Source organism: Salvelinus namaycush, chromosome 20 (genome assembly GCF_016432855.1).
Source record: "Salvelinus namaycush isolate Seneca chromosome 20, SaNama_1.0, whole genome shotgun sequence".
NCBI lineage: Eukaryota > Metazoa > Chordata > Actinopteri > Salmoniformes > Salmonidae > Salvelinus > Salvelinus namaycush.
The window spans coordinates 22,078,993-22,105,508 of record NC_052326.1 but is presented as its reverse complement, the minus strand read 5'-3'; the positions used below and the strand labels follow the sequence as shown (position 1 = coordinate 22,105,508).

Here is a 26,516-nt window from a genome sequence, read left to right as displayed (position 1 = left end):
TCCATTAACTTTTTAATGTCTCAGACTAATAAAAAATGTAATCCTCAAACAGCACCACATTGAGTACGGCCCCTGAGTATCTAAACAGCTTGTGAGCCTGAGCTCTGTGTCTACACCCAAGAGAGGGGAGGGAAGAGGCTGGCGGAGACTGAGTTGTCTTGGACCTGTCTACAGGACTGTTGTTTCATTTCCAGGTCCTTGTTGTTCAGATTGGCAGGATGGAGCTTGCTGGAAAGGTCACGTGGCACACTGGCTAAGCGGGGCTGGCAGAATGCACTTAGTGGGTGCCTCTGGTACGCTGTCCTGTACAGACTTAGCGTTGAGAAGGGGGGCTGCTGCTGGTCCAGGCAGGCCTGTCTAGACTCCACCAGGCCAAAGTTAGTTGGAGGTGGGTGGGAGAAGGAAGGGAAGGAGAGAGAGCTCAGCTGTTACAGTGATGCAGTCATTAGTTACAGTATATCTGTGACATATTTGGAATAATCAAAGGACATTTATTCTGCCTAAACTTTAACTGTGGAACACTGCTTCTTTTTTTTCTTGACTTATTTTATTTACTTGACAACAGTTTGTAATTACAGCTGACAAGATTGGATAACGGTCGTGGTCAGACTTCTCTGACATCCTCTCCAGCCTGTCTGGATGCCAGGAGCACAATGTGGGCAGGGTGGAGGAGCCCTGGCGCCTGTACATCTCATCATAGAGGGTGACCAGGTAATGGGAGGGCAGCGTGCCGTGGTGGGAGAGAAGCAGCTTGGCAGCAAGGCCCTGGAACACACCACAACACACTATTATGCTGGTCATCATGGCTTTAAAACAATGACAAGAGGGCACACTGTTTCTTTGATTGATTAGCTCATTATCTCGGGGGATGCGAATGGTCTAGATTTGGATTTTGTTCTAACAGACTTTTAGACCCAACTTCACTAGCTTTTTGCTAATGCTAATAACATCATGATCCTGCTGTGTAAGTCTGACCTCAGCTTTCCACAGCACCATTCGTCTCACGATGACGTCTGGCCCCTCTGTGGCTGGTAGTCTGCACAGTTGGTGCTGTTGGCTGTCTTACACTCTCGAGTGAACTGTCTTGGACAGACAAGGTAAATAGACAGGAAGATGAGGAGGAGAGGGAGAGAGGAGGATGAGAAGAAGAGGGAATGCTCAGCCACTTAAGCTTGAGCCCAGCATGAGCTCAGCAAAACTCACACTTCACCATCGATCCATGCTGTTGTACAGTATTTCTAAAGTTATCCCTCTAGTCAGATCCTGAAGCAGCAGCCCATGGCCCTGCTTGGCGTCAATGCAATTAGATTGACTCTCACGTCTCTCACACTGGGAGTCTGTGCTGATGTAGATAACTTAAATGAAGCCCTCTAATCATTTTTGTATAGATTTGCAAACCAACTGAGAAGCAGCAGAACCCTTGGAAACCAGCCATTGAACTAGTTTGTTGAAGATCTTTGGCTACCGAAAGCAGGAGATACAGCACATTCTCACATTCAGTGCAGGTTTTTCTTGGGAGAATCTCATTTGGATAAAAAGGAAAGGCTGCTGTGCCCACACTTTGCTGTAATTAAAACTCTTGATAATGACTGTTGATGACTCTTGCCAAATGTTGCATTATTTGATGAATTATCAACATTCATCACAGGCAATGCATAATACCAACAGCAGTTCATTGAAATTAGCTGAAAATCCCCAAATAAACTTTGACTATAGTAGTAGTTTATTTTAAAAGGGACCATTTGCAATTTTTAAACAAATTTCAAACGGCGAATGTATGCAACAGAGTTATCTAAGCATAACTAATTTTAATCGGGAGTCCTAAATTAAGTTAACTAAATACATAAACACATCACTCACACAGTAGTATAGTGGGTTATTTAAGTGATAAATACCCAAGAAGCTGGGGTTTGGAGGATAATTGGCATGGGTGTTGTTAAGCCCTAGACGAAGTGCCGATATATCCTCCAAACACCGGCTTCAAGGGCATTATCACTTTTATACAACGGGTTACCAACCAACATATTCAAATAATGATTGACATATTTTCATTAAAAACGTTATTCTGATTAATTTATTTTTATTACACAAGATTTAGTCCCGACACAAATCTAGGGTTGCTACCCAAGCCGGCTCGTCGTTCGTTCTATCGGTTCTGTTGCTAGAGACGCGACCCAGTCGTTCAGTCTTTTTGTTCTATATCTATGGACGCGACCCAGTCGTTCAGTCTTTTTGTTCTATATCTATGGACACGACCCAGTTGTTCGTTGTTAATGTTCCATTGCCATACATGGCTATACTGGCTGTTCTTATCCCTTGCTTGCTAGCTAGCCAACTACGGCTAATTTACAGTCACGTCAAAAAGTGCAGCCAGAATAACAGCAAAGTAGCTGCATTTGCAAATGTTTAAGATGTTTTCTAGTAACATTTATTTGGATAGATCCATAACAATGAGCTAACGAGGTGCGATTTCGCCTGGCATAGAAAATATGCTGACTCGTCAGGACACTGTTGTTCAGAGATAGACAAAAACACAGCTAACACAATCACTTCAAACTGAAGCTGGAAAGACTGCAAACTGGCTGCACTTCGTATTGCTTGACCTTTTTTCAATTCATGATTTCAAGTGCTTGAGAAACACTGCCTGGTTTATTCAAATCTCTGCTGTTGAAAACTAAATGTTAGTCTAAAAGAAATGTGAGATAATATCTAGATGTTTTTTATAGTGGATATCAAGTTTATAAATTGCTTGGCTAAACTGATGAGACAGTGGATTGTGCACGTCATAGATTTAGCCTGTGGTAATTTGTGGAATAGCAACCGTCTGGAATGCGGTTTTAACCAATCAGCATTCAGGATTAGACCCACCTGCATAAAACAGATTAAAACAAATACAGGAAACATAAAACATCAAATAGAACAAATAATACCATATATACAGGACACTTGAAACTTGAGTGCAATAAGAATTTGTCATTGTGTGCTGGATTGATCCACACTTTGACCTCTATGGAGGAGGATCTAAGTCACTAGTGCTTAAGGTAGTGGGGAGGGAATTCCATTTCCTAATGCCTAGGGTGGAGAATGCTGACTCCCCAAAGTGTTTTGTCTTCTTTGAGGCATGACAGTCTCCTCTGAAAATATAATAGATTATAAACCCTACCTGCAGCTTCTCTTCCACCCAGTTTCCAATTAGAACTTTGTTTGCATACCTCTGCTCTATTCTCCAGCCAGGTTGGGTCCATTTTTCTGTCTGCCCATACTGTACATGGTACTGAACATGGTGTCACATACAGCTGATCATGAGTTGGTTTGGTCCTAATATCAGAGCATAGTTAAATCAAACAGAACGAATGATGGTGCATTCCTCCAGATCTTATTGTGACATAGGCACCAGACAGGAAGAGGAAGCTCTGTTGCTATGGATACAGCAAACATTCTGTGACTGACAGAATACTGGAGCAGTAGCGGAGGCAAATAGGAGGCACAGGACCTGCATTATAATAAGACTTGCACGCAAGACTTTAGAATGGTTCTGTATTATAAAATGTCAGAGAATTATGCAGCAGTTAGTCTATAGCTCATACATGCTATATATGTCTTAATTTAAATATTTTTTTATATTATTATATTTTCTGTAGAAATGAAAACGAATGCCTTAATTGATTAAAATAAGAGTAAAACACGTCGTAAGCTGTGTAGGTGTTTATTTGCTTTCCCTTACTGTAAACAGAACAAAGTCACTTGCTAGGAACATGAAAGAGAGATCAAACTTCAACATCCATTTCTCAAAGTGTTTTTACATAGCTTACAATACTATTTATAGCTTGTGTTGCAGACGGGAAGGTTAGCCAGCCCTTTTTGAAAAAATCCACAAGTCCATGGAAGCCGTCTGGAACATGATACCATGTGACGTCCAGTCCCAGGTCCAACAGCCTCTTCCTGTACAGGATCCCATCATCCCTCAGCACGTCGTACTCACAGGTCAGGATAAAGGCCGGTGGGGTCAGACGGATAACAGCATCCTCCGCTAGGAGCGGCGAGACCTCCGGATCCAAACCGGCTTTGATTTTGTGGTACACCTCTCCGTTGTAGTCTAAGGCTGAGTGTACCTGCTGGAGTTCGCCCCGCACCTTGCACTCAGGAGGGAGGTGTTCTGGGGAGAGCCACTCCTTGAAGGCTAGCCTCATCTCAGCAGGGATGTGGTTCCCCTCCAGCAGGTCCTGGCACACTGACGTGTCCCCGTTGAGATACTGCAGGAAGTAGAATGCCACCCGGCCACGGAACAATATGGGCACAGCATGATTCTGCTGGTACGAGGGCAGGTTGAAATCTGCCATCTGCAGAGCTGGGTAAATGAGGACCTGGGCACAGGGAGACAGCAGATGTCCATCTTTTCTCTTGGCCAGACGTTGGCATAGTGCAGCTGCCAGGTTTCCCCCAGCACTATCACCCCCGACTGCCACTCTGCCTGGGTCCACCCCGAACTCTGCCTCTGCCACAGACAGGAAGTGGCACGTTGCAGCATCACAGTCATCCAGCTGAGTGGGGTACCGATGTTCAGGGGCAAGCCGATATCTAAAAGGCATGAGGGTAGAGAAAGGAACAACATGTCAAGTCTGACAGCTTCACAGCCCCTTTCACTGCATTAATCTGCTTTGGAATCACATTTTGAGGCAGTGAGTCAGAAAGTAAAAGTTACCCAACAGAAATCACAGTGGTTTCAGCCTCCTTGGCAATATGCCTGCAGATGTCATCTGCAGTATCTAATCACGAGAAACAGAAAATTAGTTTTAGACTTAGTAAACAGAGGATGAACATTTTGCAAGAGAAGCAATACTCCCAATCGGTAAGCCACGCCCACCTGTCGGGAAAACAACCTGTGGTTACCTAGGTTACCCCATTTGCTCACAGCAAAAAAAAATCAAACAATTTTCTTGTTGTCTGCTTGTTTTAGTCAATTGCAAAACTACAGTTAAGAAAAGTACATGTCTAAAGATTACTTTTCAATATTGCCTGCTCCCAAGCTCTCACTACATCGCAGAAAGAAAAAAAAACTTTTCATGATGGTGCTAGCAGCCACGTGAGTGAGTGCTAGCTACCAACCAGAAAATTAAGCTAGCCAAGACCAACACAAATAAACGGACTATACAGCTACAAGTAGTGAATAGAGTTACAAACAGACTAGACCAAACAAGTTAAATGTCTTACATGTGATTAAATATTTGACACCTACTTAGCTACAGTGCATTAGGAAAGTATTCAGACCCTTTGACTTGTTCCACATTTTGTTATGTTACAGCCTAAATCGTTTTCCCCCCCGCATCAATCTACACACAATACACCAGAACAACAAAGCAAAAACGTTTTATTTTAGCAAATGTATAAAAATAAAAAAAGATTATATTACATTTATATAAGTATTCAGACCCTTTACTAAATACTTTGTTGAAGCACCTTTGGTAGTGATTACAGCCAAGAGTCTTCTCGGTTATGACGCTACAAGCTTGGCACACCTGTATATGGGGAGTTTCTCCTATTCTTCTCTGCAGATCCTCTCAAGCTCTGTCAGGTTGGATGGGGAGCGTCGCTGCACAGCTATTTTCAGGTTTCTCCAAAGATGTTCGATTGGGTTCAAGTCTGGGCACTGGTTGGGCCACTCAAGGACATTCAGACTTGTCACGAAGCCACCCCTGTGTTGTCTTGGCTGTGTGCTTAGGGTCGTTGTCCTGTTGGAAGGTGAACTTTCACCCCAGTCTGAGATCCTGAGCGCTCTAGAGCAGGTTTTCATCAAGTCTCTCTCTGTACTTTGCTCCGTTCATCTTTCCCTCGATCCTGACTTGTCTCCCAGTCCCTGCCTCTGAAAAACATCCCCACAGCATGATGCTTCCACCACCATGCTTCACCGTAGGGATGGTGCCAGGTTTCCTCCGGGCATGACACTTGGCATCCAGGCCAAAGAGTTCAATCTTGGTTTCATCAGACAAGAGAATCTTGTTTCATGGTCTGAGTCCTTTGGGTGCCTTTTGGCAAACTCCAAGCGGGCTGTCATGTGCCTTTTATGGAGGAGTGGCTTCCGTCTGGCCACTCCGCCATAAAGACCTGATTGGTGGAGCGCTGCAGAGATGGTTGTCCTTCTGGATGGTTCTCCCATCTCCACAGAGGAACTCTAGAACACTGTCAGAGTGACCATTGGGTTCTTTGTCACCTTCTTGACCAAAGCTCTTCTCCCCAGATTGCTTAGTTTGGCCGAGCGACCAGCTCTAGGAAGAGTCTAAATGGTTCCAAACTTCTTCCATTTAAGAATGATGGAGTCCACTGTGTTCTTGGGGACCTTCAATGCTGTAGACATTTTGCAGTACCCTTCCCCAGATCTGTGCCTCAACACAATCCTGTCTCGGAGCTCTACGGACAATTCCTTCGACCTCATGGCTTGGTTTTTGCTCTGACATGCACTGTCAACTGTGGGACCTTTATATAGACAGGTGTGTGCCTTTCCAAATCATGTCCAATCAATTGAATTTACCACAGGTGGACTCCAATTAAGTTGAAGAAACATCTCAAGGATGACCAATGGAAACAGAATGCACCTGAGTTCAATTTTGAGTCTCATAGCAAAGCATCTGAATACTTATGTAAATAAGTTATTTCTGTTTTTTATTTTAATACATTTGCAAATATTCCTAAAAACTTGTTTTCGCTTCATCATTATGGAGTATTGTGTGTAGATTGATGAGGATTTTTTTTAATCAATTTTAGAATAAGGCTGTGACGTAACAAAATGTGGAAAAAAGTGGGGTCTGAATAATTTCCAAATGCATTGTACATATAGCCTACTTGGACACCGGCTCCCCACAATTTCCCACAACACAGGGCTCTTCTCACAGGCTTTACCTCCGTATGTGGGAGAAGAGAACCGTATGTTGGGATTTTTGACCCAATTACATGTAAATTGCATAACACCGCAGCTTTTCGTCATCTTTTGTTACAGTATTTCTTTATAACAAAAAATCAACAATGAAGTTGGCTCTTTTACACTGGGGTCAATGGGAAATAATGTGTGGGCGTGGTCGAGGGGAATTCCTTATTATTACGTGAATATCGACTCGGAGTATGTCATCTAGACATTATTTTTGTCTTATCATATTACCCAAACAGCCCAACACCCATCCTCCTCCATGGAAATACACCAGGCCCCTCCTCAGGCCCAGTGAGCCAGTCGTGGGCTCATACACTCTGACTGGCACCTCAGAGAAGGTCAGGTCTTTCACACGTAGGCCTGGGGGAACTGGTCTTATATGGACCAGGAACCGTCTTCTGAACCACCTGGTGAACCTGACCTGATGACACAGACCCAGACGGTCCAGGATACGGCCCTGAAAAGACAGAGAAGGGGGGGGGGGGGGGCATATCTTATTAAAGGACTAACACATTGTATGCAGCTTTATTCAGGTGGCTTAGCCTATAGCCTATCTTAGAAATAAGGTCAACACGAACCATTGTGAGCTGGAATATTTTTCAATTTCAACAATATAGCTTTTCTTGTTGCTTGCACATTATGCTACAATGAATACAACAGCTCAGTTAATTTTAAGGAGCCTCTTCACACTTACTAAACGTTGTAGAAATACGGTCTGCGACTCAAATGTAAACTTGGATACTTGCTAAGTCTCGACCACTACCCCCAGAGGTTGTGCACAACACTCATCCGACAGTTGCCCACCTTGATGTAGTGCAGTGTATACAGAATTGTCTCGATGAGACAACACTCCTACTGTATACACAGTACTTTTTCCTAATATTTGAGACTTATTTTGAGTTTTTACCTGAAATTGCAGTAACAGCCTGTTACTTTCTGAAATAGTGACAGTAGCTGCCGGCTGCACTGAGCCACGTAAAACTATGGAAGCCCGTCCCCAATATATATATAACTGTGTTGGATCATACAAATAGGATATGTTTTTTCATTTGTAACATTGTGTGGTGATTTCAGAGGTGGTACCACAGGTCCCAGAGTAGTGGGGGGAATTGTTTTAATGGGTCACAGATTTTTTTATGATCTGGTAGTAGGCTAACTTAACCAACTCCGGACCATAGTTGTAAAGTATGACATAGTCATAAATGAGCTGTAAAATTATACTTTTTAAAGTTTTATATGGGCTATGATGGGACCAGATCATTTTTCTAATCAGGTCATACAGTAAAAAAAAAAATCCTGGCTCTAGGGAGGATGAAAACATGAAAACCTTTTTCACAGAGACAACAAATGTGATTGGAAAAAAAACTAACAGGGCTGAGCTTGCTGTATGCAAGGTTGCATTGTGTAGGCCTTTGCATCTGTAACTAAAAAGATAGTCAGACAGCATATCATCACTATTGTGTTGATTGATTAATTCCAGTCAATACTTTGGTATTAAAAAGGCCTAGGTAGCATAGCCAACCGAAGTGTGAATATAAACAAAATTACATTTACATTTTCTCAGAACACAAATAAATGGGCCTATTTTAGGCTATAAATACATAGTTTAGGCTATAAAAACATGACGTTACATTTCCCCTGGCCAGGTCCAGATGGGATCAGAGCGCATAGGCTTCTCTAGGCTACCTGCGGCTGTGGTTGTTATCAGTAGGCTATTTCTGATCAGACTGAAGCACAGACTAATTGTGCATGTTGACAAATCATGCGGCATGATATGTCAACATTTATATGGCTTCCATATAAAACAGCTCTTCACAGTGAATTCACTTATACCCACGTTTTCTGTTGCAAATGGATTTCACCACGTAAGGATTTGCATGATGTTGATAAAAATGAAGCCTGGTTTACGTTTAGATTACATTTTAGTAATTTTGTTGTAACGTTGTATGGTAGGTTTTCTGTACTTTTACATTCTTATGAGGGTTAATTGTTTATTTTTCATAGGTTAACGGTACTGAAGACATCCATTATAGCAGTTCTGTGCTTTTGTCTTGAAGCTAAAGTGTAGCCTACAGACAACAAATTAAACCCTGTAATTGTCTGCACATACATGCTTGTGAATTGTTGCATTATTCAAGAGTGTAATATGGTTTGGTTGCATTATTCAATAGTGTAATATGTTATAAAATAAAAGTTTCTGTCAATGTTGAATTGTGCTTACTGGCTAGTGGCTACTGTGATATTTGCGGTCAATTTGAGTTGAGGACTAAGAATGTCTGTTGCCAGCCACAATGAAAGGTAAGGCAAGCATGTAATGTGAATTGAAAAGTAGAATTCTCTTTCGCCACTCCGCTCCTCAGACTCGCCTTCATATCTCATAGTGGGAATAGGGCCATAATGACACCATGACACAGTTAAGGTTTTACCAGTAGGTGGACTTTGTATTGACTCCAATAAAGTGGCAAGGAGGAGGAGGAGCTCTGTGGACCATTTGTGTCCTGAAGTAATTTAGCCATTCATTGTAGCTATTGGCGCTCTGTAGAGTTGCTATGAGAATATGAAGGTCGAGAACTGTTGTGAAACATCACAGCACAGTGGAAAAATATAGGGCAGCTAGAGATAGATGGGAGGGGTTGAGAGTAGCTGAAGGATGGGACTAAAAACAAACAAAAGATAACTAATGTATATTGTGTCTGTATTATTGTTGTCCATTAGTTTACTCCAATTTGGGTAGAGGTTGTAGGGTTGGCGGAAAATAATAAAGAACAAAAATATATTTGAAATATATATATATATACTGAACAAAAATATAAACACAACATGCAGCAATTTCAAAGAAGATAACTGAGTTACAGTTCATAGAAGGAAATCAGTCAATTTAAATAAATAAATTAAGCCCTAATTTATGGATTTCACATGACTGGTCAGGGGCACAGCCATGGGTGGGCCTGGGAGGGCATAGGCCCACCCACTTGGGAGCCAGTTCCACCCACTGGGGAGACTGGCCCAGCCAATCAGAATGAGTTATTCCCCACAAAAGGGCTTTATTACATACATAAATAGTCCTGAGCACCCCCACCCCCCGATATATGATCCCGCAGGTGAAGAAGCCGTGGAGGTCTTGGGCTGGCATGGTTACTCGTGGTCTGCAGTTATGAGGCTGGTTGGATGTACTGCCAAATGTTCTAAACCGACGTTGGAGGTGGCTTATTCAATTGTCTGGAAACAGCTCTGTTGGACATTCCTGCAGTCAGCATGCCAATTGCACGCTCCTTCAAAACTTGAAAAATCTTTGTCATTGTGTTGTGTGACAAAACTGCACATTTTAGAGTAGCCTTACTGTCCTCAGCACAAGGTGCACCTGTATAATGATCATGCTGTTTAATCAGCTTCTTGATATGCCACACCTGTCAGGTGGATGGATTATCTTGGCAAAAGAGAAATGCTCACTAACAGGGATGTAAACAAATTTCTGCACAATTTGAGATAAATATGGAACATTTCTACGATCTTATATTTCAGCTCATGAAAAATGGGACAAAGACTTTATATGTTGCGTTTATATTTTTGTTCAGTATATATACATATTTACCCCAAAAATATATGGGGGATTGGAAATGATGGAGACAATTACATTGATACAAGCCACAATCTATTTGCAATATTGAAGCTGATCTACCCACTTAGAAAATGACATAACAATAATAATACAAATTAAGTCAGATTTAATCAACAATTACAATAGTCTGTTTAGAAAGGGTTAAAACGATGTTTGAGTGAACCTGAATCCCAAAAAATGTATTGTGAAGTCGCTTCCGAACACGGTAGACTCCTCCTCCTCACCACTCCAAGCTAGTACTGTGAAACTCTGCTGGTATGTCCTTACCCAAACAATGGAACGCCTGAATGACTTTGGCTTTTCATCATTTATTCAGACCTGTTCTCTTATCTACACACTTGACGCTTTATCAGTGTTTAGATTACAGAGAAAGGACAAGCATCTTTTAAAAGAGCAGAGTCCTCTTTTAGTATTCAAGTACAAGCATGTTTTTCTTTTCACCAAAGAGTAAGAATAATTAATTATTTCTACAGACTTGAACATGATTTGACTTGCATAAAACATAAAATAATAAGCAATAACAATTCCATAGATACTCACCACAATTGATATGCCAACAAACAAGCCATGAACTACATGCAGTTTCCCTCGATTTGCAACCCCTTGAGGAATGTCTGAATTCATCATCTCAGAGTACATTAGACCAATTACCAGAAGGAAGAAGGCTGCAATCACTGCAGCAAAGCCAATTATTAAAATTGCAGTGCTGATGTCCATGGTGCTGTAGTGCGATCCCAAGTAGGCTACAGTAGAAGTAAGTCATTAAGTGTGAATATGTTATCCAGCTGCTTGGGTTTCCTTGCCCCTCCTACAACTTTGTGTACACCCTGCTCTGACCTTGTTCTATCTAGTTGACTTTGAGTGCCAGTGACAAAGGAACATTCATCATTTTATTCAAGGTATTTTATGGACTAAAGCAATTACACATTAAACACATATTTCACAATTAGATATTTTTATGAATATAGATTTGCATAAATACAATAGTAATAATTCATTTTAAATGTCCTTTTAAATCATTCATATCATTTATTGTGAAGCAGAGGACACTGGTATCTGAACTTTTAATGTTAATCTGTAGATGGCAGTGATGCCTAGTGATAGCAGACCATGTTCTCCGTCAGATAAGGTCTCTAGTCTAGACACATTTGTAAACAAATTGCATGGTATTTCGAATTGAAACCGTATAATGTGGTGTTGTTCACAAAACAATTTATGTTCATTATAATTCAGAATGAAATCTCTGAAAATACTTTGGTGTCATATTTCAATGCATTATGATTTGTAGCTCTGTGAAATGTGCACGAAAATGACAGCAACTGGAGCTGTTTTCTAGGGCTAGTCAACCTTTTAGCCGTCCCAGAGAGTCTCTCAGCCTTTTTTCTGAGAAGCTGAGCCCAGCACAAAGCCGCCATTGTCAAGCTGCTCTCTTAAACCCATCCCAGTTTCTGAAAAAGCCCTCCATTCATCAGCTATACCCAGCAAAAATCACAGGGCCTGGCCCAAAAATCACAGACTGGAATCTTGTCTGCAGCCCATGAATTTACTGGATTTGTTTAGGAGGTATTTATGCAGGTCCCTAATTCTTACCTTGCCAAGTTTCTGGGACTGACCCATTTCTGTATTGTCACAGAGAGAGATGTGTTTCAAGTGACAGATCACTAGATCAGGGGTCTTTATGTCTAGTCTTCACAGCGCCCCATCTTCTCATGCATTGAAATGAACTTTTATCACATGAAGTAGTGTGTAATTATGTATGCCACCATTATATATGCCAAAAGCACCCTTTTTTAATGTCAGCTAGATCACATAGTAAAACCTGTGTATTTACCTGTAATAGGTAGGTCAATGCAGATAGTAAAACCTGTGTATTTACTTGTAATAGATAGGTCAATGCAGATGTGGCCAACTGGGTTTGAACTCGGGTCACCTGGTCACCACTGTGTTAGCCCACTGAGCTCAAGTCTAGACATTAGCTCAGGGAGCTCATGCAAGACTTAAGGTCTCAGGCAAGGTTACTCATCACGTGAGGGTGGTTCTCCAAAAAATCTATAGAGTATTCATCACTTTTCCTCCCACCATATACACTTAAAAAAAAAGGAGTGGATCAATATATATTATTTTATATATTTGTAAAATATATTTTACAAGCAGCAAAACACACAGTCATAACAAATATCTGATACATTGTGATTATAGACAGAGAGATAGAAAGATACATGTAGAGAGAGAGAGAGAGAGAGAGAGAGAGAGAGAGAGATAGTGTGTGTGTGTGTGTGTGTGTGTGTGTGTGTGTGTGTGTGTGTGTGTGTGTGTGTGTGTGTGTGTGTGTGTGTGTGTGTGTGTGTGTGTGTGTGTGTGTGTGTGTGTGTGTGTGTGTGTGTGTGTGTTTGTGCGCGCGTGTGTGCGTGCGTGTAAAATCAAATAAAAATGTATTGGTCACATGCACCGAATACAACAGGTGTAGACTATACTGTGAAATGCTTACTTATGAGCCCATTCACAACAATGCAGAGTTAAAAAGTAAGAAAAAGACTTGCTAAATACATTTTTTTTAAATAAGTAAATAGTAACGTAATAAAATAACAACGAGGATATATATGCAAGGAGTACCAGTACCAAGTCATTGTACAGGGGTACAAGGTAGTTGAGGTAATTGAGGTAATACAGTATGTAGGTAGAGGTAAAAGTGACTAGGCAATCAGGATATACAATAAACAGAGTAGCAGCAGCATCTTATGTGAAAGTGTGTGTGTTTTTTTAAAACGTTGATACTGGTACTGTAGGATACAGGTGATGTAACCAAGCCCAACCAGTTTGGGTGAATGTTGTCTCATCAAACTATTCAAAGTAAGCTATCCAAGTAGGTTATGGCACTTCTCATGTGCATGAGAAACTTATCCAACTATTATTTCCCAGAGAGTGTGACAGCTTGAAGGAGAATTGAGAAACATTGGCACATCTCAAAAACCGTAAAACCAAGCATTTAACTCACTGTAAACAACTTAGGGAGGAAGAAAATTCTTGATTTTAATAGAGGGCTGAAATACTGAAATATGACTTCACGGCATCACAGCAGTTGTGGCAGACACGTCTCGGGGCTGGGTAGAATAAAACCAGTCACAGTCGACACACAGTAAAGCAATATATTCCTCACCATTCAACCTGTCAATCAGGATTAATGGTCTTTAAAAAAACTCCCTTCAGATCGCAGGTCTTTTTTTCAACACTGCGGGGACGGGTAGTCAGAGCGCTATAAAGTAAGCTATCGGAGTCAGAGGCGGTAACGTCCAAGGATAGGAACACAACAAGTAGACGATTCAGTAGCGCATGCCTTCGGAGACACTCTCGCCTTCTTTAGGTTACTTGAAAAGTAACAGCGGACTACCGGTGTAATATGGTCATTAGTCAAAAATAATAGTTTGCCAATAACCTGAATAATCGATAAACATACCAGAGCTCCGTATATTGACGCATTTCTGAGCTTGGGACATAATAGCCTAAATGTTATGAAACATTGACTTCAAGTGCTGCAGTTGGCTAGTTTGAGTTTGGTTTTAACCAGATATTTACCTAAAAACCGCTCTGCAGAGGACATCACGATTGGAGGATATCAAACTTGTGTTTGTGTTCGAAAAATTGAGAGAATTTAGATTACTGTAAGAAGAAGTAACATGGATTTTAAGTGTTTGAGCTGTATAGTGTTTTTCCCCATACACATTGTCTACTACATATTGAAAGCAAGTGTGTACTTACTGCTACCAAGTAGACGAAGAACCCTGATCAAGGAGGTGGTCCTGATCACAGGCGGGGGACGAGGTATCGGTCGTCACCTGGCTCAGGAGTTTGCCAAGCAGGGGGCTAAAAAGGTAAATAAAACACATGCATGCGTTTAGTGTCTGCACTTTATTAATTGTATTATGCAACTTGTTGAGCATCAAACGTGATTGGGTTTTACTTAACCTTGAGTAATATGAGCACTCCTAAAATAGCCTATAGTTCCCCAGACCTGTGCATGTTTTCATATCTTTTGAATTGTACGCTCATTGATTAGGCTACATGGTTATAACGATAATTGAGTTGATACCCTGTAGCCAACCTCTGAACACCTTCTGTGCGATACCTAGTCGTTTTTATGCACACTTCTATCCATAGCTATTATTTGTATTGACGTACTACCCCCCTCCCGTATTTTCCTTAACCAAAAGCGCCATAGGTTTGCAGCAAGTAGCCTACATTAGTTTGTCCACTTGTTCCTCCAATCTATTGTTTCCTCTGTAACATGAATGGGTCTTGACCTTAGGAGTAGATCAGCCAATCAGATTGCAGGACAGGGCCCTCAATTTTGGCACAACAGACTATTGTTTAACTAGGCAAGTCAGTTAAGAACAAATTCTTATTTACAATGACAGCCCTACACTGGCCAAACCCTGACAATGCTGGGCCAAATGTGCAGCGCCCTATGGGACTCCCAACCACTGCCGGTTGTGATACAGCCTGGATTTGAACCAGTGTGTCTGTAGTGACACCTCTAAGCACAGAGATGCAGTGGCTTAAACCACTGCGCCACTCAGGAGTAAGTCTGCAGAAGGGCAAAAGTCTCTGACCATTTGACCACTGACGTATTATAGTGACTCACGGAATGATTTGTGATCAGCCAAAACTCAGAAAAAAAGGAGTTATGGCTTAACATTGATATAGGATGAGATCAAGCATCATGAATGTCCAGAATAAAGTTTTATTGTTGATGACTGCCAACAGGAGTGACCTTGATCAAGTGATAACATATCACTTCTATGGAATTGGGATGAACTTTTTCAACTTTCTGAAGAAACATGTTTAAAAGCTAATCACATAATCCTCACAGGAGAAATGTAGTCCTGCTGGGACTAGCATAACAACACGAACTGTGCCAAGTGCCTACACAAGACATCACATTGCCATAATAAAACACTGATTCAGATGTGTTTTTCAAGCAAACCAGCAAGGCAGAAACTTAACTTAACCTTAACCACACTGCTAACCATAATTCCTAACCCTAACCTTAATTTAAGACCAAAAGCACACTTTTGTTTTCATGAATTTTTACAATATAGTCAATTTTGACTTAGCAGCTGGCCTATCAAAGGAGAAATCGCCCAGTTCTGCCTCCAGGACAAGACTCATGACAATAAACGTCAACCTGCTACCTTACACTGAGTTTATTATTGAGGTGAAATGAAGCCCACAGAGGAAGATGGCATGTTTCAGCTGCCTCACCCATCCAAAACATGCATCCCGTCAGCCAAAGCTCTTATAAATAGCATGTCCCCACCCTCCTCCTTAACAAGAAACAGTCACTTATGCTTGAAATGCCCCAGTGACTACATTGACAGTCCCCGCCAGGCCGCCACTACTGGTCAGACTACCCACTATTCCAATTACAATCCAAACATTACACAGCTGAGTGCATAGTGAGCCACCATAGTGTTCTGTTAGCTCTGAATTGTAATGGACAGAGTCTCAGACACACAGATGGAGACATAAGCATTTCACAATGATTCCATATGAATACCACCCCCCCACCCCCACTTTATTTGTTTAATTATTTTTTTTTACAAATGATTAAATAGCTAGTTGTATTTTCACCCATGCACCTTAGAGGAATAATTATAGCTTTATGAATTGTCATATGGAGCACCACATGTTGCAGCTTTTGCATATCCTGTCCAAGCTAAAATCCCCCATTTTAACTTGAAGTGCTTTGGCCTTGCTCTTCATCCTTCCATCAACATCTCCTCAGGGAACAACCCACAAAAAACCTGTGGCTTTTAAAAGCTATAATTTGCAGCTGCACAACAAAGGAAGTCACCATTCTTGTCAGGACCCCATTGTTGTGTATTATCAAGGTGTGAAGGCTTTGAAAACAACACCTGCACTAATGTGCCTCACAATCACTCCCTGCCTAAGATATGCTAAAAAGAGGTAGGACATTCATCACAAATAACCTCTAGGAAAGACTTTACCCCAGTTTGAGGTCCATTGTGATTGGCAGACGGAATTTCTCTATTCTCTCTAGCAGCTTTGGTGCTTTCACGGTAGGGAGTGCACTAGCCACAGCATTGATGAAAGAATGATGTGAGGTGAAAAGGAGAGACTGGTGAGAGGGGGAGTGAGGCCTTGTGTGTGTCGTCAAAAGAGCCGTTATAGAGTGAAGCACTAAAACAATAAACCACAGCAACTTTACAAAAGCTGAGCACCCAAGTTCAGAGAAAGAGGGAGGGGGCCTCTAGCACAACCACAATAAATGTTTCAGAGGTTGAAGCAACATATCCACATATGCTCTCAATGTACCCTATGCAATTCAAATATATTCCACTGGTATCCCAAACCAGAAATCCAAAATCCCCTTGGTTAAAAATGTCAGCATGTAGAATTTAATAAGGTACTTAGTGGGGCATTTTGTTTTTGCGACTCAATTTGTGGATCATAATATTTTGAACATGTGGAGAAGAAAGTACAATTGAAGATAGTAAGAGGTATTGGCATCTTTCTCAGCCCCGGCTACTCATTAGGAGAACTGGGAACATATGCCTCTACCCAGGTTGATAGTGGCTTTATACATTGGCAAGCTCTATTGTGTGTGTGTGTGTGTGTGTGTGTGTGTGTGTGTGTGTGTGTGTGTGTGTGTGTGTGTGTGTGTGTGTGTGTGTGTGTGTGTGTGTGTGTGTGTGTGTGTGTGTGTGTGTGTGTGTGTGTGTGTGTGTGTGTGTGTGTGTGTGTGTGTGTGCGTGCGTGCGTGTGTGGAGGCGGGAAGCACACTGCTCCCAGCTGGGTATTGCCCTGCAACTGACCCTGTTGTCTCCGCACTAATTAGACAGCGGTAGGGCAGGCGACTGCCTCCTGAACTCCCTGTTTCCCCTCCCCGTGCCCCCTCCCTGTTAGCCCCTATCCCCTACAACTGGTGTGAAGAAGAGGGTTCATGCCCATCCTTGAACCCATTTTTTCCCTTGTGAAATATTATTGGGTTCTGGTGTAGGGATGTGGATGAGGCCCACCACATCGCCAGTTCATCATCATTGCACCCTGATACACCAACACTTGGAGATTTGCAAGACTTACTGTCTTTGAATAAATCATGTCCTTGAACAGACCATCAATTTTACACAATTGGTGAATGTTGTTTAATCTTGTCAGATATGGCACCTCAGACATAGTAATCACTGGTTTATCAGAGATAAACGATGTGAGGGAATTTAGAATTAGTTTTCCGTAACACTTAGACATTCTAAGCTGATAGCTCTAGATTTGGCCGGCCGTTGTTTATCCTGAAGCCCCAGTGTGTTGGGACTGGCAGATAAGCATTATGAATGAAATAACAGGAGAGCACAGTGTGAGTGGTGATTTTTAATGAGAAATGTCAGGTTTGTTTGTTAGGATGAAATCCTATTAAAGGCTTTCAGTAATTTACCTAGACCCATCCATTCACTTCTGCTGATTACTCAAATGGGCTGGCAAACGAAGCAAACAAAAAAGCAATCTAAAGAAACTCAAACAAAGACCCATCCAGTGGAAAGCCAAACATTTTTTACTCTTGGAACTTGATCAAAACTGCATATCATGCAGATTGTGACCCTCCCATATCTCCCCTAAAAGCAAATATTTCACTTTACAGTCTTAATTCTCCCATTATGCAAGTAAACAAGAGCCCATAAGGGACAAGCTTCATTAAAACATTGGTGGGATCTGAATACACTGTCATAGACAGCTGCTCAGATTGCCATAGATTTAGTGTTGCAGTAAAACAAGACAGATAGCAAAAACCTTCGGCAAGCTAGCTATGCATGTTTAAGATGTTGAGATATACATTTACTATCCTCCTATTCATTCCTAAATAAATGAGTGGCTATAGCCTGGCTGTCTCTGTACTCTTCTCCATCAGAACAAGGATGTCACTGTGACCTCTGCTTGTGTTTGTTATCTTCCTTATCTACATGTAGAATTAAGATTTTTTTGTATTCACACAATATTGATATCATACTGTAAGGGTGGATGAAAGACACACACACACAGGATCACTTTCGAGAGGACTTTCTGCAAAAATATTAACCTTGGTCACTGGCAACCAGCCAAGCCCTACACTGGCCCCATCAGCACTTCACACACAAACTGTTTTCAGACTCCCTGACCAGAAATGACTGGGTTCATCTGCCCAACAGGCCGTGTAATCTCTTTGAGAATGTGTGTTTGAGAGATGAGGAGGGCTCACCCCCTGATTTCATTACCTTTCCCTGACCCCAAAGACTGACGGATCTAATTGCCCAATCGCTGCCCCCCACCTCCATCCTAGCCCATGTTCCCTGCTCAAATGACTGAGCTTAATTTACCCTCTCCAGGCTGATGAAGAGACGTTTCATTCACACTGCAACCCCACCCCCTTAATCTCGCTCTGAAACTATTTGTTGCTTCTAAACATGGCCTCTCTGTTCTCTGAATGAAAGGAACATTTCAACCAAATTATCTCATCTCATCCTAGGGCCAAATGCTGCAAACATGAAATGTCTGTACACTTGTTGAGAGCATGTGTCATCGGCATAGTTGTTTGGCTTTGGCTACCCATTAAACGTATTTTAGCCATGTTTTTCTCAGGATTTCGACAACAATAAGTGTACAGATAGCTGATTGTTGACTGATTGTTGAAAAGCAAAATATCACTATTCATTTAGCTGAGCTAATTGCTCATATTTTATTCAGAGCATATTACACTGTTATGCAATTTTATAACCCTATTTTATAACCCTTGGCTAATGTTTACCATCTACAGGTGATCCTGTGGGGGCGCACAGAGAAGTGCCTGAAAGAGACATGCGAAGATATCTCCCAATTTGGAACAGAGTGCCACTACTTCCTGTGCGACGTGGCCAATCGGGAGGAAGTTTACAAGCAGGCCAAGGTGGTCAGGGAGAAGGTATGCTATTTAGATCTATTATAAATCCCAAAAAAATCCACACAAATACAAAATATTGTTTGGAGCCAGTGAAACGCTCATGGGTCAAGGTTTCTCTCACTGCTGTTACTACTGTCTACAGAACTGGCAGGGATTCATCGTTTTTTAATTCCTCTCCCCATCTGACATACAGTACCAGTCAAAAGTTTGGACACACACTACTCATTCCAGGGTTTTTCTTTATTTGTACTATTTTCTACATGGTAGAATAATAGTGAAGACATCAGAACTATGAAATAACACATATGGAATCATGTAGTAATGAAAAATGTGCTAAACAAATCAAAATATATTTTATATTATTCAAAGTAGCCTTGATGACAGCTTTGCACACTCTTGGCGTTCGCTCATGCCTTTCAATTAACAGTTGTGCCATACAGGTTACAAACTAAATGGAAAGAGATTTCTGATGTACCAATTCCATGGCACATGGTTTATGAACTGGTACAAAAAACTACACTTGATTCAACACTTTGAGTTTTTAATGTAAATTATTATATAAAATTCTTGCCACCAACAGAATGCTATATATATGGGGCGTACAACATTCTCAGCTCTGTAGATTTTGCTGCGAAGAGACAGAATCAATAGATCATTTATTCTGGTATTGCCCTATGTTGCTTGTTTCTGGTCACAGGTTAAGGAATGGTTAAAAAATCACAACATGCACTTAAAATTAACCTTACAAATAGCAGTGTTGGGTGATTTGGAAAGCCATAGTCAGTCAATAAATATTACTCGTAGGAAAAGTTTTCATCTTTTACCCCTTTTTCTCCCCAATTGGTAGTTACAGTCTTGTCTCATCGCTGCAACTCCCGTACGAACTCGGGAGAGGCGAAGGTCAAGAGCCATGCGTCCTCCGAAACACGACCCAACCAAGCCGCACTGCTTCTTGACACAATGCCCGCTTAACCTGGAAGCCAGCCACACCAATGTGTCGGAGGAAACACCATACACCCGGCAACCATGTCAGCTTGCGTGCGCCCGGCCCGCCACAGGAGTCGCTAGAGCGCAATGGGACAAGGACATCCCTGCCAGCCAAACCCTAACCGGGACGACACTGCGCCAATTGTGTGCCGCCCCATGGGTCTCCAGGTCGCAGCTGACTGCGACAAAGCCTGGACTCGAACCAGGATCTCTAGCGGCACTGCTAGCAACTGCAATGCAGTGCCTTAGACTACTGCGTCACTCAGGAGGCCAAGGTTTTCAGCTTTAGCTCACAATCTGTGGATTCTATACGATTAGACAGGTTAAAAGATTATATAAAACATCACAGCACAATTGAAAAATATATGGCACATGGAAACCAAACGAGGGTGGTCTATGGTGATAGGTAGGATTGGCTGAGAGTGGCTGAGGGGTGGGATTAAATAATTTATGTTTGGTAATGTATTATTGTTATTTGACTGCTTTATATAAAAGTACCATGTAAAATGTGTATTCAAAATGTGCATGCAAAATATATACGTAAAATGTATGTACAGTTGAAGTCGGAAGTTTACATACACCTTAGCCAAATACATTTAAACTCAGTTTTTCACAATTCCTAACATTTAATCCAAGTAAAAATGCCCTGTCTTAGGTCAGTTAGGATCACCACTTTATTTTAAGAATGTGAAATGTCAGAATAATAGTAGAGAGAATGATTTATTTTAGCTTTTATTTCTTTCAGTGGGTCAGAAGTTTACATACACTCAATTAGTATTTGGTAGCGTTGCCTTTAAATTGTTTAACTTGGGTCAAACGTTTCAGGTAGCCTTCCACAAGCTTCCCACAATAAGTTGGGGGAATTTTTGCCCATTCCTCCTGACAGAGCTGGTGTAACTGAGTCAGGTTTGTAGGCCTCCTTGCTCGTACTCACTTTTTTTCAGTTATGCCCACAAATTTGGAAGTATGCTTGGGGTCATTGTCCATTTGGAAGACCCATTTGCGACCAAGCTTTAACTTCCTGACTGATGTTTTGAGATGTTGCCTCAATATATCCACATAATTTTCCTACCTCATGATGCCATCTATTTTGTGAAGTGCACCAGTCCCTCCTGCAGCAAAGCACCCCCACAACATGATGCTGCCACCCCCGTGCTTCACGGTTGGGATGGTGTTCTTCGGCTTGCAAGCCTCCCCCTTTTACCTCCAAACATAATGATGGTCATTATGGCCATTTTTGTTTCATCAGACCAGAGGATATTTCTCCAAAAATTACGATCTTTGTCCCCATGTGCAGTTGCAATCCGTAGTCTGGCTGTTTTATGGAGGTTTTGAAGCAGTGGCTTCTTCCTTGCTGAGCGGCCTTTCAGGTTATGTCGATATAGGACTCATTTTTCTGTGGATATAGATACTTTTGTACCTGTTTCCTCCAGCATCTTCACAAGGTCCTTTGCTGTTGATCTGGGATTGATTTGCACTTTTCGCATCAAAGTACATTCGTCTCTAGGAGACCGAACGTGTCTCCTTCCTGAGCGGTATGACGGCTGCGTGGTCCCATGGTGTTTATACTTACGTAATATTGTTTGTACAGATGAACGTGGTACATTCAGGCGTTTTGAAATTGCTCCCAAGGATGAACCAGACTTGTGGAGGTCTACAATTTTTGTGGCTGATTTCTATTGATTTTCCCATGATGTCAAGCAAAGAGGCACTGAGTTTGAAGGTAGGCCTTGAAATACATCCACATGTACACCTCCAATTGACTCAAATTATGTCAATTAGCCTACCAGAAGGTTCTAAAGCCATGACATCGATGTCCTAGCCGACTTGCCAAAACTATAGTTTGTTATTAACAAGAAATTTGTGGAGTGGTTGAAAAATGAGTTTTAATGACTCCAACCTAAGTGTATGTAAACTTCCGACTTCAACTGTATATGTAGCAGAAAAGCTGTAAAAAAAAACTAAAAGATATTTGTCCTTCGAAGAGGAGTAAAATTATTATTTTTTAAATAAGGTGTGCCTTGTTAAAAGTTCATTTGTGGAATTTCTTTCCTTCTTAATGCATTTCAGCCAATCAGTTGTGTTGTGACAAGGTAGGGGAGTATACAGAAGATAGCCCTATTTGGTAAAAGACGAAGTCCATATTATGGCAAGAACAGTTCAAATAAGCAAAAAAAACGACAGTCCATCATTACTTTAAGACATTAAGGTCAATCTGAAAAATTTCAACAACTTTGAAAGCTTCTTCAAGTGCAAAGGGTGGCTACTTTGAGAATCTCAAATATAAAATATATTTTGATTTGTTTAGCACTTCTTTGCTTACTACATGATTCCATGAGTTTTTTCATAGTTTCGATATCTTCACTATTATTCTACAATGTAGAAAATAGTATAAATTATGAAAAACCCTTGAGAATGAGTAGGCGTGTCCAAACTTTTGACTGGTACTGTGGAGATTACACCTCAATTGCAATGTCAAGATAAGATAAGCGTGTTGAATATGACTGTCAGCTCTACAACATAACTTCACATGAAAAGAAAGTAGGTAGAAAAAAATGGTTAAATCCTCTTAATAAAAAAACGTCAGTGTTGTTTCTGACATTTGTTTTGTTATTATTTTTCCAGGTGGGAGATGTTACGATCCTGGTGAATAACGCTGCAGTGGTCCATGGGAAAAGTCTGATGGACAGCGACGATGACTGTCTTTTGAAATCTCAACATATCAACACAATGGGGCAGTTCTGGGTAAGTGTTGTTGAGGTTTAGGAAGAAAGGTGTGTGCTTCCTTACAGTTAGATCAATCTTATCATTCTCCAAAAGTGCTTTTATTGGCCAATGTCCCTTCATGTCAGTCTCAGCTTACTTTACAGGAGTGTTGGGGTATTTCCAAATTATAGGCTTACTGCTTCAGCCCCTAGGTAGAACATCAGAGGGCCTCTGAAACCTATAGCAGTCTCTGTTTGAATAGAGATCAAACTTTCAGGTTGCATAAATGCAATCATCAGCTAAAAAAAAAAATGAAATTCAATCTGTGGCTCCACTTGGGCCTGCTTCCTCTGTGTGTCTCTTTTTCATGTGTATAACTGTACATTTTCCCCAATGTCCCCCCCCCCCCCCCCCCTCCCCCTTTCTTCTCCCTCATCCAGACTACAAAGGCCTTCCTGCCACGGATGCTGGAGCTCCAGCATGGCCACGTGGTCTGTATAAACTCCATCCTGTCCCAGTCGCCCATCCCTGGGGCCATCGACTACTGCACCTCCAAGGCCTCCTCCCTGGCCTTCATGGAGAGCCTGACTCTGGGCCTGCTGGACTGTCCCGGGGTGGGCTGCACCACCGTGCTCCCCTTCCACACCAACACTGAGATGTTCCAGGGCATGAGAGTCAGGTCAGCAAGCCTACGACATGGTTCTTCACAATCTAGTTTAGATTACACCACCACTACTGCTATGCACCATTTTCTTCATGCATGTATTGTAGTTACTGTAAAGTTAATCTCTCTGGGTTTTCTGGTCCTGTAGGTTTCCAGCGCTCTTCCCTCCCCTCAAGCCAGAGACAGTTGCTGAAAGGACTGTGGATGCAGTCAGGACTAACACAGCCTACGTTTACATGCCCTGGACCATGCATGCTCTCGTTGTCCTCAAAAGGTAATGTCTCATATCATTTTGGCCTATTTAAAGTACATACAATTGAAGTCGGAAGTTTACATACACTTAGGTTTGAGTCCTTAAAACTTGTTTTACAACCACTCCATACATTTCTTGTTAACAAACTAGAGTTTTGGCAAGTTGGTTAGGACATCTACTTTGTGCATGACACAAGTAATTTTTCCAACAATTGTTTACAGACAGATTATTTCACTTATAACTCACTCTATCACAATTCCAGTGGGTCAGAAGTTTACATACACTAAGTTGACTGTGCCTTTAAACAGCTTGGAAAATTCCAGAAAACGATGTTATGGCTTTAGAAGCTTCTGATAGGCTAATAGACATAATTTGAGTCAATTGGAGGTGTACCTGTGGATGTATTTCAAGGCTTACCTTCAAACTCAGTGCCTCTTTGCTTGACATCATGGGAAAATCAATAGAAATCAGCCAAGACCTCAGGAAAAAAACTCCACAAGTCTGGTTCATCCTTGGGAACAATTTCCAAACGCCTGAAGGTACCACGTTCATCTGTACAAACAATATTACGCAAGTATAACCACCATGGGACCACGCAGCCGTCATACCGCTCAGGAAGGAGACGCTTTCTGTGTCCTAGAGATTAACGTACTTTTGTGCGAAAAGTGCAAATCAATCCCAGAACAACATCAAAGGACCTTGTGAAGATGCTGGAGGAAACGGGTACAAAAGTATCTATATCCACAGTAAAACGAGTTCTATATCGACATAACCTGAAAGGCCGCTCAGCAAGGAAGAAGCCACTGCTCCAAAACCGCCAAAAAACAGCCAGACTACGGTTTGCAACTGCACATGGAGACAAAGATCGTACTTTTTGGAGAAATATCCTCTGGTCTATTGAAACAAAAATAGAACTGTTTGGCCATAATGACCATCATTATGTTTGGAGGAAAAAAGGGGAGGCTTGCAAGCCGAAGAACACCATCCCAACCGTGAACCACGGGGGTGGCAGCATCATGTTGTGGGGTTGCTTTGCCGGCAGGAGGGACTGGTGCACTTCACAAAATAGATGGCATCATGAGGAAGGACAATTATGTTGATATCTTGAGGCAACATCTCAAGACATCAGTCAGGAAGTTAAAGCTTGGTCGCAAATGGGTCTTCCAAATGGACAATGACCCCAAGCATACCTCCAAAGTTGTGGCAAAATGGATTAAGGACAACAAAGTCAAGGTATTGGAGTGGCCATCACAAAGCCCTGACCTCAATCCTATAGAAAATTTGTGGGCAGAACTGAAAAAGCATGTGCGAAGAAGGAGGCCTACAAACCTGACTCAGTTACACCAGCTCTGTCAGGAGGAATGGGCAAAAATTCACCCATCTTGTTGTGGGCAGCTTGTGGAAGACTACCCGAAACGTTTGACCCAAGTTAAACAATTTAAAGGCAATGGTACCAAATACTAATTGAGTGTATGTAAACTTCTGACCCACTGGGAATGTGATGAAATAAAAGCTAAAATAAATCATTCTCTCTACTATTATTCTGACATTTCACATTCTTCAAATAAAGTGGTGATCCTAACTGACGTAAGACAGGGAATTTTTACTAGGGTTAATTGTCAGGAATTGTGAAAAACTGAGTTTAAATGTATTTGTCTAAGGTTCTGACTTCAACTGTACATGTCTTTCACTCATATGTAACCTCATATATAACCTCCTTTCTCTGTACTGTCTCCACACCCTAGCTTCATGCCACAAGCTGCTCTTGAAGAGATCCACAAGTTTTCTGGAAGCTATACCTGCATGAATACGTTCAAGGGGAGGACATAAAAACAAATTATCCTGAATGTCAATACATATCAGAGGAACCTTACTAAGTCTGGAGGATGTTGAAGGGAAGTATCCATGGGCTACAGGACATTGGGAAACAATGGAAGCCTTTTGAAAGTATGCAGGAAAGTGTCTTGGAGACTTTAGCATACTGTATATTGTTGCTCCGACGGGGTAGATTTCACTTACACGCTGCTGGAACTTATCCTGGTCTCATTCTTGATCTCCTGTGTGTAGTTGGACGGACTAAATACCATTCACACATTGAGCAGAAGCCATGCGAAACTAATCTGGATAAACAGCAGTTTTTTTTTCAAGTCTGTTTTTTATTATCCTTTGTTTTCTACCAATCATGTGTCTTTGAATGGAATCACATTAATAAATTGATGTTACAGACAACCAAAGTGTCTCTTTGTTCACATAGACTGGCGAATGTCTAGTGAGTCGTCAACACAGCAGAGCTAACCAGATGACATGATAGAGAATATTAACTCAGTTATGCCAACCATGAGATCTCTGCACATGCCAGGCTGTGAAACAGCAAATGAGCAACATTCATTGGAAGGCAAAACGGAGCCATACACTGTTAACTTATACATTGTTAAGTAGGTT

At 41.5% G+C, this 26,516-nt stretch overlaps 3 protein-coding genes across 3 annotated transcripts; 1 reads left to right on the top strand and 2 right to left on the bottom strand.

Annotated features, from left to right (window-relative positions):
* Window positions 1–110: 110 nt before the first annotated feature.
* On the bottom strand, window positions 111–3,499 carry c20h1orf158 (chromosome 20 C1orf158 homolog). The gene is given in 6 exon segments (XM_039015321.1): window positions 111–425; window positions 577–765; window positions 976–1,019; window positions 1,022–1,079; window positions 3,164–3,274; window positions 3,494–3,499. Coding segments are annotated over 6 exon segments (723 nt in total).
* Window positions 3,500–3,788: 289 nt separating this feature from the next.
* On the bottom strand, window positions 3,789–11,255 carry aadacl4 (arylacetamide deacetylase-like 4). Its single transcript, XM_039015513.1, has 4 exons — window positions 11,079–11,255; window positions 7,151–7,376; window positions 4,703–4,766; window positions 3,789–4,578 (listed from the first exon to the last, which is right to left on the bottom strand). Exons 1-4 carry the CDS (start codon window positions 11,253–11,255, stop codon window positions 3,789–3,791), a joined length of 1,257 nt encoding a protein of 418 aa, XP_038871441.1.
* A 2,957-nt stretch (window positions 11,256–14,212) lies between these two features.
* Window positions 14,213–26,109, top strand: LOC120064901 (short-chain dehydrogenase/reductase 3-like). Its single transcript, XM_039015489.1, has 6 exons — window positions 14,213–14,407; window positions 19,342–19,485; window positions 23,077–23,196; window positions 23,598–23,836; window positions 23,970–24,095; window positions 25,820–26,109. Exons 1-6 carry the CDS (start codon window positions 14,213–14,215, stop codon window positions 25,902–25,904), a joined length of 909 nt encoding a protein of 302 aa, XP_038871417.1. The 3' UTR covers window positions 25,905–26,109.
* Window positions 26,110–26,516: the final 407 nt, after the last annotated feature.